This window comes from Dama dama, chromosome 24 (genome assembly GCF_033118175.1).
Source record: "Dama dama isolate Ldn47 chromosome 24, ASM3311817v1, whole genome shotgun sequence".
Classification (NCBI taxonomy): domain Eukaryota; kingdom Metazoa; phylum Chordata; class Mammalia; order Artiodactyla; family Cervidae; genus Dama; species Dama dama.
Window position 1 is genome coordinate 22,153,888 of NC_083704.1, and position 12,344 is coordinate 22,166,231.

The 12,344-nt window shown below is 43.3% G+C and overlaps 1 protein-coding gene and 1 non-coding gene across 3 annotated transcripts in view; both read right to left on the minus strand.

The window, feature by feature from the left end:
* IRAK2 (interleukin 1 receptor associated kinase 2) overlaps window positions 1-6,258 on the minus strand; it is a 52,604-nt gene extending 46,346 nt beyond the window's left edge. For both annotated transcript variants that reach the window (XM_061127950.1, XM_061127949.1), the window contains exon 1: window positions 6,084-6,258. In XM_061127950.1, the coding sequence (XP_060983933.1) occupies window positions 6,084-6,177 (94 nt within the window). In that variant the 5' untranslated portion in view covers window positions 6,178-6,258. The remainder of the gene's footprint in view (window positions 1-6,083) is intronic.
* Window positions 6,259-9,449: 3,191 nt separating this feature from the next.
* On the minus strand, window positions 9,450-9,556 carry LOC133046375 (U6 spliceosomal RNA). Its single transcript, XR_009690504.1, has one exon. It is a non-coding gene; the product is annotated as a U6 spliceosomal RNA (small nuclear RNA).
* Between the last annotated feature and the right edge of the window lie 2,788 nt (window positions 9,557-12,344).

Here is a 12,344-nt window from a genome sequence, read left to right on the forward strand (position 1 = left end):
AGGGCTCCATTGCGGCAGCGCTCACTCCTGTGGGCTCCACTTTCCTCACAGGCAACGTGGGAGGAAGAGGGATTAAACCCGGAGTTGCCCGGCAGTGTGGACACTGTAGCTCTGTGAAAGTGACATCCCTCACAGCACTGACCTGTCAGCATTTAACAAGGCCCTGAAGCCAGGGTCAAGACAAGATAGAGATCTTAGTGGGGTGAGTCACTGACAAGTGGCCTGCTGAGTCCTTGGCTCTTGGCCCAACACTCACAAGCAGTACCTGGTTATTACATGTGGAACATGTGGAAACTGGGAGAAAATCAAAGCCCCTGTGATCACCCCACTTGGAAGACCCCAAGGAAATCACTGGTTATACTCTTGTCAGCTCTTCTATCAGAAATAAAAATACACGCTTATGTCAGCAGGAGGGATGTTATAATCGCAGGCTCAGGGACCAGACTTTGGATTCTTTTCTTTTCTTTTTTTTTTTTAACATTTATTTGGCTGCACCAAGTCTTAGTTGCGGCTCTCAGGATTTTTAGCGGTGGCATGTGGGATATAGTTTCCTGACCAGGGATCGAACCCAGGTCCCCCACATTGGGAGCGCAGGGTCTTAATCCCTGGACCACCAAAGAAGTCCCCAGACTTTGGATTCTGAGGCCTGGGTTCAGATATTCTCTCTGCTACTTATTTGCAGTGAGCTGAGGAAGGCGCCCCCTCATCTCCCCAGTGCCCCAGTCTCCTCATTTTCAAATGAGGCAAACAATGCCACCTGCTTTCAGCGGTTGTTGCAAGGATTAGATTAGTTATACGTATAGGATAACATACCTGTGATATAAATGCTCAATGTAATTGTTAAGCCATCTATACTTTATGAAAACCTGCTTTCATCCCTGACGGATAACACTATGTGATGACCATCCCTCCTAGTCTGGCATCCTGAGTCCTGCAGGACACAGGAGAAAACCTTGCCCATCTTCAAAGCTCTCTGGGGCAGGGAGGGAACAGTCTCCTGAAATGATCCGCCCTTGGATGAAGTGCTCCTTGTCTGGACTAACCAGACTTCTTCCTGATTGAGGGAAAGGGAGAGTGTCTTGCCCTCTAAGCCTCTCAGCAACTCATCCCCATTTTACAGATGAGGAAACTAAAGGCTCAGAGAGAGGCGATCACTTGCCTGAAGTCACACGGCTGGGCAGGGACAAAGCAGGGCTGTACACAAAGACCGGCATGTGCATGAGAGAGGAAGAAGGGGAGCCATCCAACAAAGGAATCCCTGCCCCAGCACCCCATGAAATACACCTGGGATGAGTGAAACTGTGAGAAGCCAGTCTTCTCCCAAGGGGAAGCATCAATGCAGTCACAATCATAGGGAAACAAACAGGAGGCAAACATGTTATCTGCCAAAATGGTCAAATCCAAAGAGTTTGCATATTTGTGACAGTATGACTTTTTAATCACTTTATAGATTTTTCCACCTCCACTCCCCAGTATCACAATCTGCCCTAAGGAATGATCGCTTCTAAAATGACTGGCATTATCTCTATTAGTAAAAAGCTAGAATGCCATTAAAGAAAAAAAAAGAATAAATTGTGGAATTTGCAGTAAGGTCTTTCAACCCCAACAACAAAAAAAGAGACTCGCAGAAGCCAAGACTCTTCAGGGCTGGAAGGACAATCACAATTACTTGTGCTGAACAGAAAACCATGAAGTGCTGCCTTGGCAAGGAGCTGCTACCTGGGGGGCATGGCTGGCTCCCAGCCCAGTGGCCTCTGATTCATCACAGACAACCGGCTGGCCACGGGGCTCCAGGTCATCTTGTGTTCTCACCATTCCCACATCCTTCAGCCCATCCTTCACTCAAGTGGTACACAGTGTACACTGGCTGGCCACTGGGGTGATGTCCCTGCCCTTATGGCGCTTACGTTCCCTGGGGACAGACAAACATAGACAAGTAAGGAACAAGGTCATAGCATGTTAAGAGAAATGAAGAAAATAAAACATAGAGATGAGATTAAAAAAAAAAGAAAGAAAGGGGGACAGGGTCAGCTTCTCAAACAAGGTGTCGTATGAATTGAGAACTGAAAGACTATGCCCCGCAAAGATGTCAGTGTCCTAAACCCCAAAACCTGTGGATATGGCACCTTACATGACAAAAGGGACTTTGTAGATGGCATTAAGGGCTTTGAGATAAGATTATCTTGGATTATTTGAGTGAGCCCGTCCTTATACTAGGGAGGCAGGAGTGTCCGATTCAGAGAAGACTACAGAAGCAGAGGTCAGAGAGTTGAAGGTGCTACCCTGTTGTCTTTGACAGAGGAAGAGGGGCCACAGGTCAAGGGATGCAGGCAGCCTCTAGAAGCTGGTAAAAGCAAGGAAATAGATTCTCCTCTAGAGCCTCTGCAAGGACAGCTGCCCTGCCAACACCTTGATTTTAGGCCTTCTGACCTCCAGAACTGTAACACAATAAAGGCTGTTTTTAAACCATTAAATTGCGGTAATTTGTTACAGCAGCAATACAAGTCTAATAGAGACTAGAAAACCAGCCCTGGGGAAGATGGGGGAAGAATGTCCCAGACCGAGGGAACAGCAAGCACGAAGGCCCTGAGTCTGGACCAAGGAGGCTAGCATAGCTGGAGCAGGGTGAGCAAGAGCTGGGTGTGGGAGGAGAGTCACACAAGTCAGGGGGGCTCATGTTGTGCCAGGTGGGGCAGGCCTGGTGAGGAATTTGGATTATAACCTAAATCACAATGGGAAGCCTCTGAGGACCTTGAGCAACTCTGGTGTCTCCAGAGTCTAAGGGGTCAGAGGATGTACAAATGCACATGAAGAGACACCCAATATCATTAGTCATTATGGAAATGCAAACCAAAACCACAGCAAGAAATCACTTCATACCTCCTCGAATGGCTCCTCAGATGGCTAGAAACTCAGAAAGACAGATAGGAACAAGTGCTTGGATGGAGGGGGACATGGAGAAATTGGGACCCTCATACACAGCTGGTGGGAATGTAAAATGGTAAATGCATTTCCGAAAACAGTGTAACACTTCCTCAAAGTGTTAAACATAGTTACGCTGTGACTCAGTAATTCCACTCCTAGGTATCTACCCAAGGGAAATGAAAACATACAGCCACGCAAAGACGGACACAAATGTACACAGAAGGATTATTCATAATAGCCAAACAGTGGAAAGAACCCCAAATGTCCATCAGCTGTCAGATGAATAAATAAAACGAAGTACCTCCACACAATGGTATATTATTCAGTAATAAATAAAAAGAAATTAAGCACTGATACACACTAAAATATGGATGAACCATGGAAAGGTGCTAAATAAGTCAGTTGCAAGGGAGTACATATTTTATGATTTATTCCATTTATATGAAATGTCCAAAATAGGCAATGCCTAAAGCTGGGGGGAAACAGGAGATGTGTTTGGGAGTGTTGGGGAGACTGTTGAGGGGTATAGGGTTTCTTTCCGGGGTAATTACAATGTTCTAAGATTGATATGGAAATGGATATACAACTTTGCATATACTAGATGCCATTGGATTGTACATTTTAAATGTGTGAACTGCATAGCAGGTGAATTATACCTCAATGAAGTTGTGCTGCTTTTTTTTTTTTAATCATCATATATGGAGAACAGGCTTGTTGCCAAGAGGGAGGGGGATGGGAGAAGGATGGATCGGGAGTTTAGGATGAGCAGATGCAAAATGTTATATATTGAATGGACAAACAACAAGGTCCTACTTTACAGCACAGAGAACTATATCCTATATCCTGTAATAAACCACAATGGAAAATAATTGTTTTTAAATATATAGATATATATAACTGAATTAGTTTGCTGCAGAGCAGAAGTTACAACACTGTATATCAACTATACTTCAATTTAAAAAAATTTTTAGTTTAAAAAAAAAAGAGGAAGAACTTCACAGGAGTGCCTTCTAAATTAATATCCTAGAAACAAAAGTTGTTCTGGCCTTCATAACTGAGGCCAACATGGAAAAAACTAGAGAGAGGCTCTTACATAAAGTGTTTGTCCACTACCCAGGAAACAATCAAAAATAGTTAAATCACAGATCATCTGAGCAAAGGGTCACAGTGCGGTCTAGAAAATCAGATGGTGACAGACTTCTCAGAGATGCCCTGATGTGTTACCAAGGGACTGCTTCTGCAGGGAGGAAAGGGGAGGCTGAGGGCCCAGGAGGGGAAAGATACCACTTTCCAGGGGCCTGATTTGTTCATTGAACCTAGTACCTCTGCTATTTTTTCCACTAAACAGTGAATAAGAATGCACACTGAAATAAAAATGGAAGTCTGTGTTCCTAAGGAATACTGCTTGGCAAGGAGAAATAATTGTGATACAGTGTAAGTGAAAAAACTAGGCTAGTAGAATGTACAAAATTATATGATTTTTGGAAAATGTATATTCATAAATAAATATGCTTAGGGGAAAAAAAGACTAGAAGGTATAAGACACCTAGCACTCTGCTGGAACATGGTGAGAAGCCAATTCTTGTTACCGGCTGTTGTTGTTATTATTATTATTGTTGGCACCCAAATGATAGGAATGGTATCACTGAGTGGCAGAGTTTGAGCTAATCTTTGTTTTCCTCAGTATTTTGCAATAAGCATGTATTATTTTTGTGACTGGTTTAAAGCAGGATTTCTGAACCTTAGCACTACTGACACTTCAGGCTGGATAGTTGTTTGAGGAGGGGGCTGTTTTGTGCATGGTAGGACAATTAGCAACATCCTTGGCTTCCCTGGTGGCTCAGATGGTAAAGAATCTGCCTGCAATGCAGAAGACTTGGGTTCGATCCCTGGGTTGGGAAGATCCCCTAGAGAAGGAAATGGCAACCCACTCCAGTATTCTTGCCTGGGGAATTCCATGGACAGAGAAGCCTGGCTGCAGTCCATGGTGTCGTGAAGAGTCAGACAGGAATGAGCTACTGACACACTTGGCATCTACTCACTATATCCCCCAAGCTGTGACAACCAAAAATGTCTCCAGACATTAGAAATGTTCCCTAAAGGGGTCAAAATTGCCCCTGGTTGAGAACTGTTAGTTTAAAATATATATTATTTCAAAAAATATATATACATATATATATTATTTCCTCAAACTGGACGGATAACAACATGCATGTTCATTTTATTATTATTCTTTCCACCATACATAAATATTACATTCTTTGTTCAACTGGTATATATCACAATCTCAGTTTTTTAAAAATACAGATATTACCTTTCAAATAAAGTGGCACCAGTCGCATGGTTTAAAAAAAAACACAAAACTAAGAATGGTCATTGTTAACACTTCCTTAATACTTAAAAGAACCTCTGACACACAGGTGTCAAGAGCTTTTTATACAATTTTTATTCCTCACAACCACCTCCAGTTTACAGATTAAGAAACTGAGACTCAGATTAAGGTTAAGCAACTTGCCCAAAGTCACCAGTTGGATGTGGTGGAGCCTGGAGTACAGACCTCTGTTTGGGCGCCTGAGGACCACATGCTCAGCACGCCCCCAGATGCCAAGCCCTCAGTCAATCACCAGGCGCAAACAAAGAAAATACACCAAGGAGTTAAGGATGTCCTGGCGGAGCCAGACGCCGGGGTTAAAGCCAACTCTGCCACTTAGGAACTGCGTGACACAAGTGACTCTCACAAGTGGCTGCCCGCACCAGCGACTCTACCTCTAAATCCTTTTCTTGGTCTGTAAGACGGGGTGAGAGAAATATGCACTTTACGGCTGTTGTGGGAATTAAATGAGGTAATCCGTGTCAGGTGTTTGCGTCAGGGCCGGCACACAGTAAGCACCAGTCACTGCTGACAGCAACACTTTTCAGCTTTACCGTAAACAGCGAAGTGCAGCCGGTCATTACTTAGCGACAGACTGAGTAACAGCAGAAATCGTCCGAGATCACCTCACACCTTCCAGATCACCAACAGAAAAGGGGCAGCGCCTGCCCAAGGATACACAGGAGGCCCGGGCCCAGGAAAGCAGCACAGAGAGCCCTAGACATCAAGGACCACGGTAGACACGCGGGGAGGGGGCTTAGTGGGGGTCGCAGGAAGGACCACTCACCGAACTGCATCCAGTCCCACTCGCTCAGCGTGTCCATGTTGCGGCACAGGTCGTCCAGCACCCAGGAGGGCAGCTGGTAGATGTAGCAGCACATGGCCAGGCTCTGAGGGCTGGCGGGCAGGCGGGCTGACAACTGAGTTCGACGCACCCAGGACTCCGCTTCTGTACCCGCCGGCCGGTGGGTCCACCCACCGCGGGCCGCCGGGAAGTGGGCGGGGCCGGCCCTGTGTGCCACTGCCCCCTGGCGGACACCGGGGGCGCGACGCCTCCCGGCCGGCTTGGCCAGTGGCTGCGAAACCAAATCGGTCAGAGCCGGAGAAACAGGCCCACAGGATAGAGGAAACACCTTTAAGACCACACGGGAATTCAGTGGTGATCCCAAGAGACCTCTGACTCCACCTCCAGGGCTTTAACCCTTCAGCCACATTCGATTCATTCAAGAGATAGTCTATTAATAACCTGCTATTAGTTGGGCACTGTTCTAGGTGTTGGAGATGCAAAAGTGCAGAAAACTTACAAAAGTCCCTGTTTTCATGGGACTTACAGTCTAGACGGGGGTGGGAGTGGGTGGAGGAAACTAGCAATAAATAAAACAGTACTGAAGAAATAAGTTATATGAAATGCTAAAAGATGCTAGTGTTGGCAGGGGAGGGGGGGGGGGAGTACTTTAAGAGGAATCAGGAGTCCAGAGGAAGCAGGGGTAGGACTCTGTATTAAACAGGAGACTCAGGATAGACTGTGACTTTAAGGGCCAATACTTATTGAGCAGCTACTATGTGCCAGACACTGCTCTAGGTGCTGGGTTCTTTCCTCCAGAAAGGCTTGAGTAGTGCAGGGCCTAAGCAGGCCATCTTATGGACATGACTTTGTCCCCATTCTTTGGAATAAGTTCTTCAAAATAAGGTATTTGTTATCGCTAATTAATAGAGTTGCCACTCACCTACCAGGTACCAGGCATCTAACACATATTACCTGTGTGTAGATCCTTACAATGATCCTACAGGATACATTTATCATTTCCCTTCTATAGACGAGGAAACTTAGGCTTGAGTCAGTTGTAACTTGTCCAAGCCAAACTGGTCAAGTAACAAGATTCAACCCAAGTCTGATCCCAAGGAAGGGCTCTTTGTTCCCTATTTTGTTCTCTGAAAAATTTTCTGTGATCTTGAACAATACACAGTTTCTCCTAATTAGCTTTTCCATGACCAACACCCTCCCTACCAGGGTCAGTTAAAAACAGTTACTGAACCTAAATGTAATTAGTGATATAGTTGTGCCATTTTGACCTGTTCATGTTTGCTGCTGCTGCTAAGTCGCTTCAGTAGTGTCCAACTCTGCGACCCCATAGACAGCAGCCCACCAGACTCCCCCGTCCCTGGGATTCTCCAGGCAAGAACACTGGAGTGGGGTGCCATTTCCTTCTCTAATGCATGAAAGGGAAAAGGGAAAGTGAAGTCGCTCAGTCCTGTCCGACTCTTAGCAACCCCATGGACTGTAGCTTACCGGGCTCCTCCGTCCATGGGATTTTCCAGGCCAGAGTACTGGAGTGGGTTTCCAGTGCCTTCTCCATGTTCATGTTTAATTCCCTTGAAGATACAGAGGTTTGCAATCCCTGCTACACCTTAGAATCATTTGGGAACTTTAAAAAAGAACCTACAGGCCAAACCCTACCTCTGTCCAGAGATCCAGGTGCGATTGTTCTGGGTTGGAACGCAAACACTGGCATTTCAAAAGGCTTCCCAAGTAGTTCTACTTATGTGCAGGCAGAGTTGAGAACCCGTGGGACATAAGGAAGATGGAAGTGAAAGAAGGCTGATAAAAAGGAAATAACGAAAATAATGCTTTTCAGTGTACTTTGCACATATTTTTCTTCTCTAATAAAAATAACTTTATTGGTTTTTCTGATAGTATATGATCATTGTCCTCAACAAAGGAGTGAAATTAAGGAAAAAAAGCCAGGCCTGGACTTCGTTCCACCTGCGTAGGGGAAAACCCAGTTCTCGCCTCTGTTTCTTTACTTTTGTAACTGAGCAGGACCCTATGGGGCGCGTTCTCAGAACAAGTCCCACTGCCCTGCCATGTCCTCTGCCTCCATCTTGTCTGTAGAAAAAATTTAGCCTCTTAGACCCTCCATGAGTTCCAAAGAGTAAATTTAATCAGAGAAGTATGAAAATGAAGAAAGGGAGACAGACAAAATAATAGTTTAGCCATTAAACTGTTTCGCCATTCATCAAGGACTGTTACTTCCTCCTCAAGGGCTATACATAATATTCTGAGCCAAATTCTTTGAACTATTTTGTAGATACTGAAACCCCCACCAGATGGAAGAAGTTAACTGTATGCTGCATACAAGCATGTAGACCCCAGGCCAGTAGGAATTAGAAGGCTGATGATGTTAATTCCTCATTATCTCATCACCAACCAATCAGAAGAATATCCATGACTGGATCACACACCCCACAACCCCCACTTCCTCACCCTATCTTGAAAACCTTTCTCCATTTGAAAATGAATAGATACATGTCTAGACATAACTGCATCACTTTGCTGTATACTTGAAACTAACACAACATTGCAATCAACTATACTCTTACATAAAAGATTTAAAAAAAAAAACCAAAAATCTTCTCCTGAAAGGCTTCAGGAAGGTCAGGTTTTTTGAGCACTAGCTGCCTGGACTCCCTTGTTTGGTGCCCTGCAAATAAACACAGGAGTTTCCTTCACCACAACTCAGGGTTAAGTAGGTTGGCTCTACTGCATGCGGCAAATGGACCCAAGTTACTTTCAGTAACACTGTTACACACAACACTTCACTTGGGACACTTCTAGTCACCAAATGAGGGAGAGGGGGTAGATTCCCCACAGCAAGCAATCCTCTAGGACACCAGCTGGGTATTCTACAATTTAACTCAATTCTAACACTATCTACTGGGAGATAAGTGTCAGATCCCAGAGGTTAAGGGCTCAGTTCCATGAAACTGTCCCCACCCGTTTCAGATGCCAGTCCAAGTAGTTGTACTACTCATTATATACCCCAGGTTATTATTTCTGTCCAACATGGCTACAAATCAGAAGTCTCCAGGACCCCTCCTTAAGTTCAATTAATTTGCTAATGGCCCAAAGAACTTATGGAAATACACTTACCACTTTATTAAAGGATATGATAAAGAATACAGATGAACATCCAGATGAAGAGAAATATGGAGTTAGACCTGTTAGATCCTGTGCCCTAGGCTGGAGAAAGGTGGCAAGGACTTAAAATTCCATGCTTTCTTCCAGGAGTCATACAAGAGCCAGCCCAGAGTCCTCTCATTAGAATAAAAGATGCTCCTAGTGATCTTATCACTTAGAATTTTTTTTTTTTTTTTTAATATGGAACGCTTCACGAATGTGTGTGTCATCCTTGAGCAGGGACCATGCTAATCTTCTCTGTATTGTTCCAATCTTAGTATATGTGCTGCCGAAGCGAGCACTCACTTAGAAATTTGAATTCAATGGTTTTAGGAGCTGTGTACCTGGAGTTCAGGCAAAGATCTACATATATACATATATATAATTTTTTTCCCTGTTATGTCAGAGAGACAGAGACAGAGAAATGAACACCTTCCCATAGTCTCATCCTGGAGGCACAGCATTAATAAGTTTAGTGTATATACTTGCATGTATTTTTAGACCTCTACAAAATTAACTTTTTAACATAAAAATTTTTTAAATACATTTAATTTTCTATAAATGTTTTTCAACTAATAATGAATAGTTTTTCATGTCCATACATAAGAATCTACCTTTTCCTTTTTAATGGTTTATTTAGGAGCACCATACACGATTTGGCCCATCTCCTATTAATGTACATTTGTTTCCAGTATTTGGACTCTTCCAGAGGTGTCTGCTTTCTCACCCACAGGAAGGGTAGGGGTTCCCTTCACTCTCTGCATTTGCTACAGGACAAGGGTAACCCAGACCTGCTAGAATAATTCTCCACTCTAGTTTCCATCTGATTGTTTCTGAGCACTGGATAACTGAAGCACAAGTTTTTAGTATTTCCAAGTTGGACCAGGGTATCTGACCCTGCTCCTTCAGGTGAAGAATGTCATCTTATGTCCTCCCTAGCAAACTGCTGCTAGGCTATCCTTTGCCCAATTTATTCTCCTTCAATTTATCTAAAGATAAAATAATTTGCTAAAATGATTTCCTCTGAGTCTTTCAGCAATCTTAGGTCTGTTGTGAACATTTGTGGGTCCAGTCATCAGGGACTCAACTCTTCTCAACTGGAACGAAACAATCTTTTGTGTTTTCTACCTGAATAGGGAGAGAGCATATTGCTATTTATTTGTATGTTGACTTGTACTTTCCTGAGGTTTCATGTTCCAAATTCTGAAACAAGTTTTGCAGGTTTCTCTCTCATTTAAGTGTCCAGTGCTATTGCCCAACACTTTTGGTTAACCTCACAAGCATATCTGTGAATCTATTCTGTCTGATATAAAAGTGGATAGATGTCGTTATAAATTTGTCCAAACTCACAGAATGTACAACACCAAGAGTCAACTGGTGTGATCTGCCTATGGATTACTGCGCATGTGTGGTGATGGGGGAAGTCTCCAGGAAAATGTTCTGTTGAGGTAGGGAGCTTAGCTGACAGAAAGGAGAAATGGTGAAGGGGTAACAGGCAGCCCAGTGACTAGTATAGAGCAGGGCTGAGGTGTTAAGAACAGGATACAGAAACCTAACGTGAAATATCTGAAAAGTTCATACTGGTGTTCCTATTTCAGGACTGTAAAATACTGGTATTTATTTCATGTCCTTAGTGAGCTGAGCGCCCTGTTTTCTTTTCATCTTCTCAATATCCAGTTAAGTCCTAGTGAGATATTAACCACTTTTTTTAATAGACTATTTTCTAGAGCAGTTTTAGGTTCACAGCATAATTAAGAAGGTACAGGATTTCCTATATACTTCTTGCTCCCAAAGTCTCTACCATTATCAACATCCCCCATAAAGTGGTATATTTGTTACAACTGATGGACCTACACCAACACAGCATTATTACCCCAAGTCTACAGTTTACCTTAGGGTTCACTCTTGGCATTGCACATTCTGTGGGTTTGGACAGATGTATAGTAACATATATCCACTATTATATCAGACAGAATAAATTTACTACCTCAAAAAATTCTCTGTGGTCTACCCATTCATCCCTCCACCTCCTCAAACCCTCTCTGACCTGTAAAAAAATTATTTATTCTTGGCCATGCCAACTGCACATGGGATCTTAGCTCACCATCCAGGGATCAAAACCATGACCCCTGAATTGGAAGTGTGCAGTTTTAACCACTGGACTGCCAGGCAAGTGCCCCCAGTCCCTTTTTAATCCAATTCTGCCTTTTCCAATATGTTGTAGAGTTGGAATCATAAAGTATGTGACCTTTTCAAGCTGTCTTCTTTCACTTAGTAATAAGCATTTAAGTTTTATCTGTGTTTTTTCTTGGTGGACAGCTCCCTTCATCTTAGTGCTGAACAATATTCCGTTATTTGGGTATATTACATATGCATCTATTCACCTACTGAAGGACACTCTGCTTGTTTCCAAATTTTGGCAATTATGAAGAAAACTGCCATAAACATCCATGTGCAAGCTTTTGGACGTACGTTTTCAACTCCTTTGAGTAAATACCCAAGGAGCATAATTACTGGATATATGATAAGCGTTTAATTTTGTAGGAAGCCACCAAACTGTCTTCCAAAGTGGCCATACGATTTGGTGTTCCCGTTAGCAATGACTCAGAGTTCCTGTTCTTCTACATCCTCACCAGCATTTGGTGTGGTCAGTGTTCTGGATGTGAGCCTTTTTGTGTGTGTGTGGGGGGAGCATTCTAATAGGTGTATAGTAGTATCTTACTGCTGTTTAATTTGCAATTCTCTGATGACATACTACGTGGACCATCTTTTCTTTTTTTAAACACTTTTTTGGTCACACCGCTTGGCATGTGGGATCTTAGTTACCCGACCAGGGATCAAATTCACACCCCTTGCATTGGATGCATGGAGTCTGAAGCACTGGACTGCCAGGAAAGTTCCTGGAGCATTCTTTCATATGCTTAGTTGCTATCTGTGTATCTTCTTTAGGGAGATGTTTGTTAAGGCTGATTCTATTTTCATGAAAATAAAAAAAAGGCTTTGTTCCCAATGTGAATGCTTTTCTTCTTCATCTTTTTCTGTAGTGCTTAAAATTTTTAGTGATATTTCATCTTTACAAGAAAAGAAAAG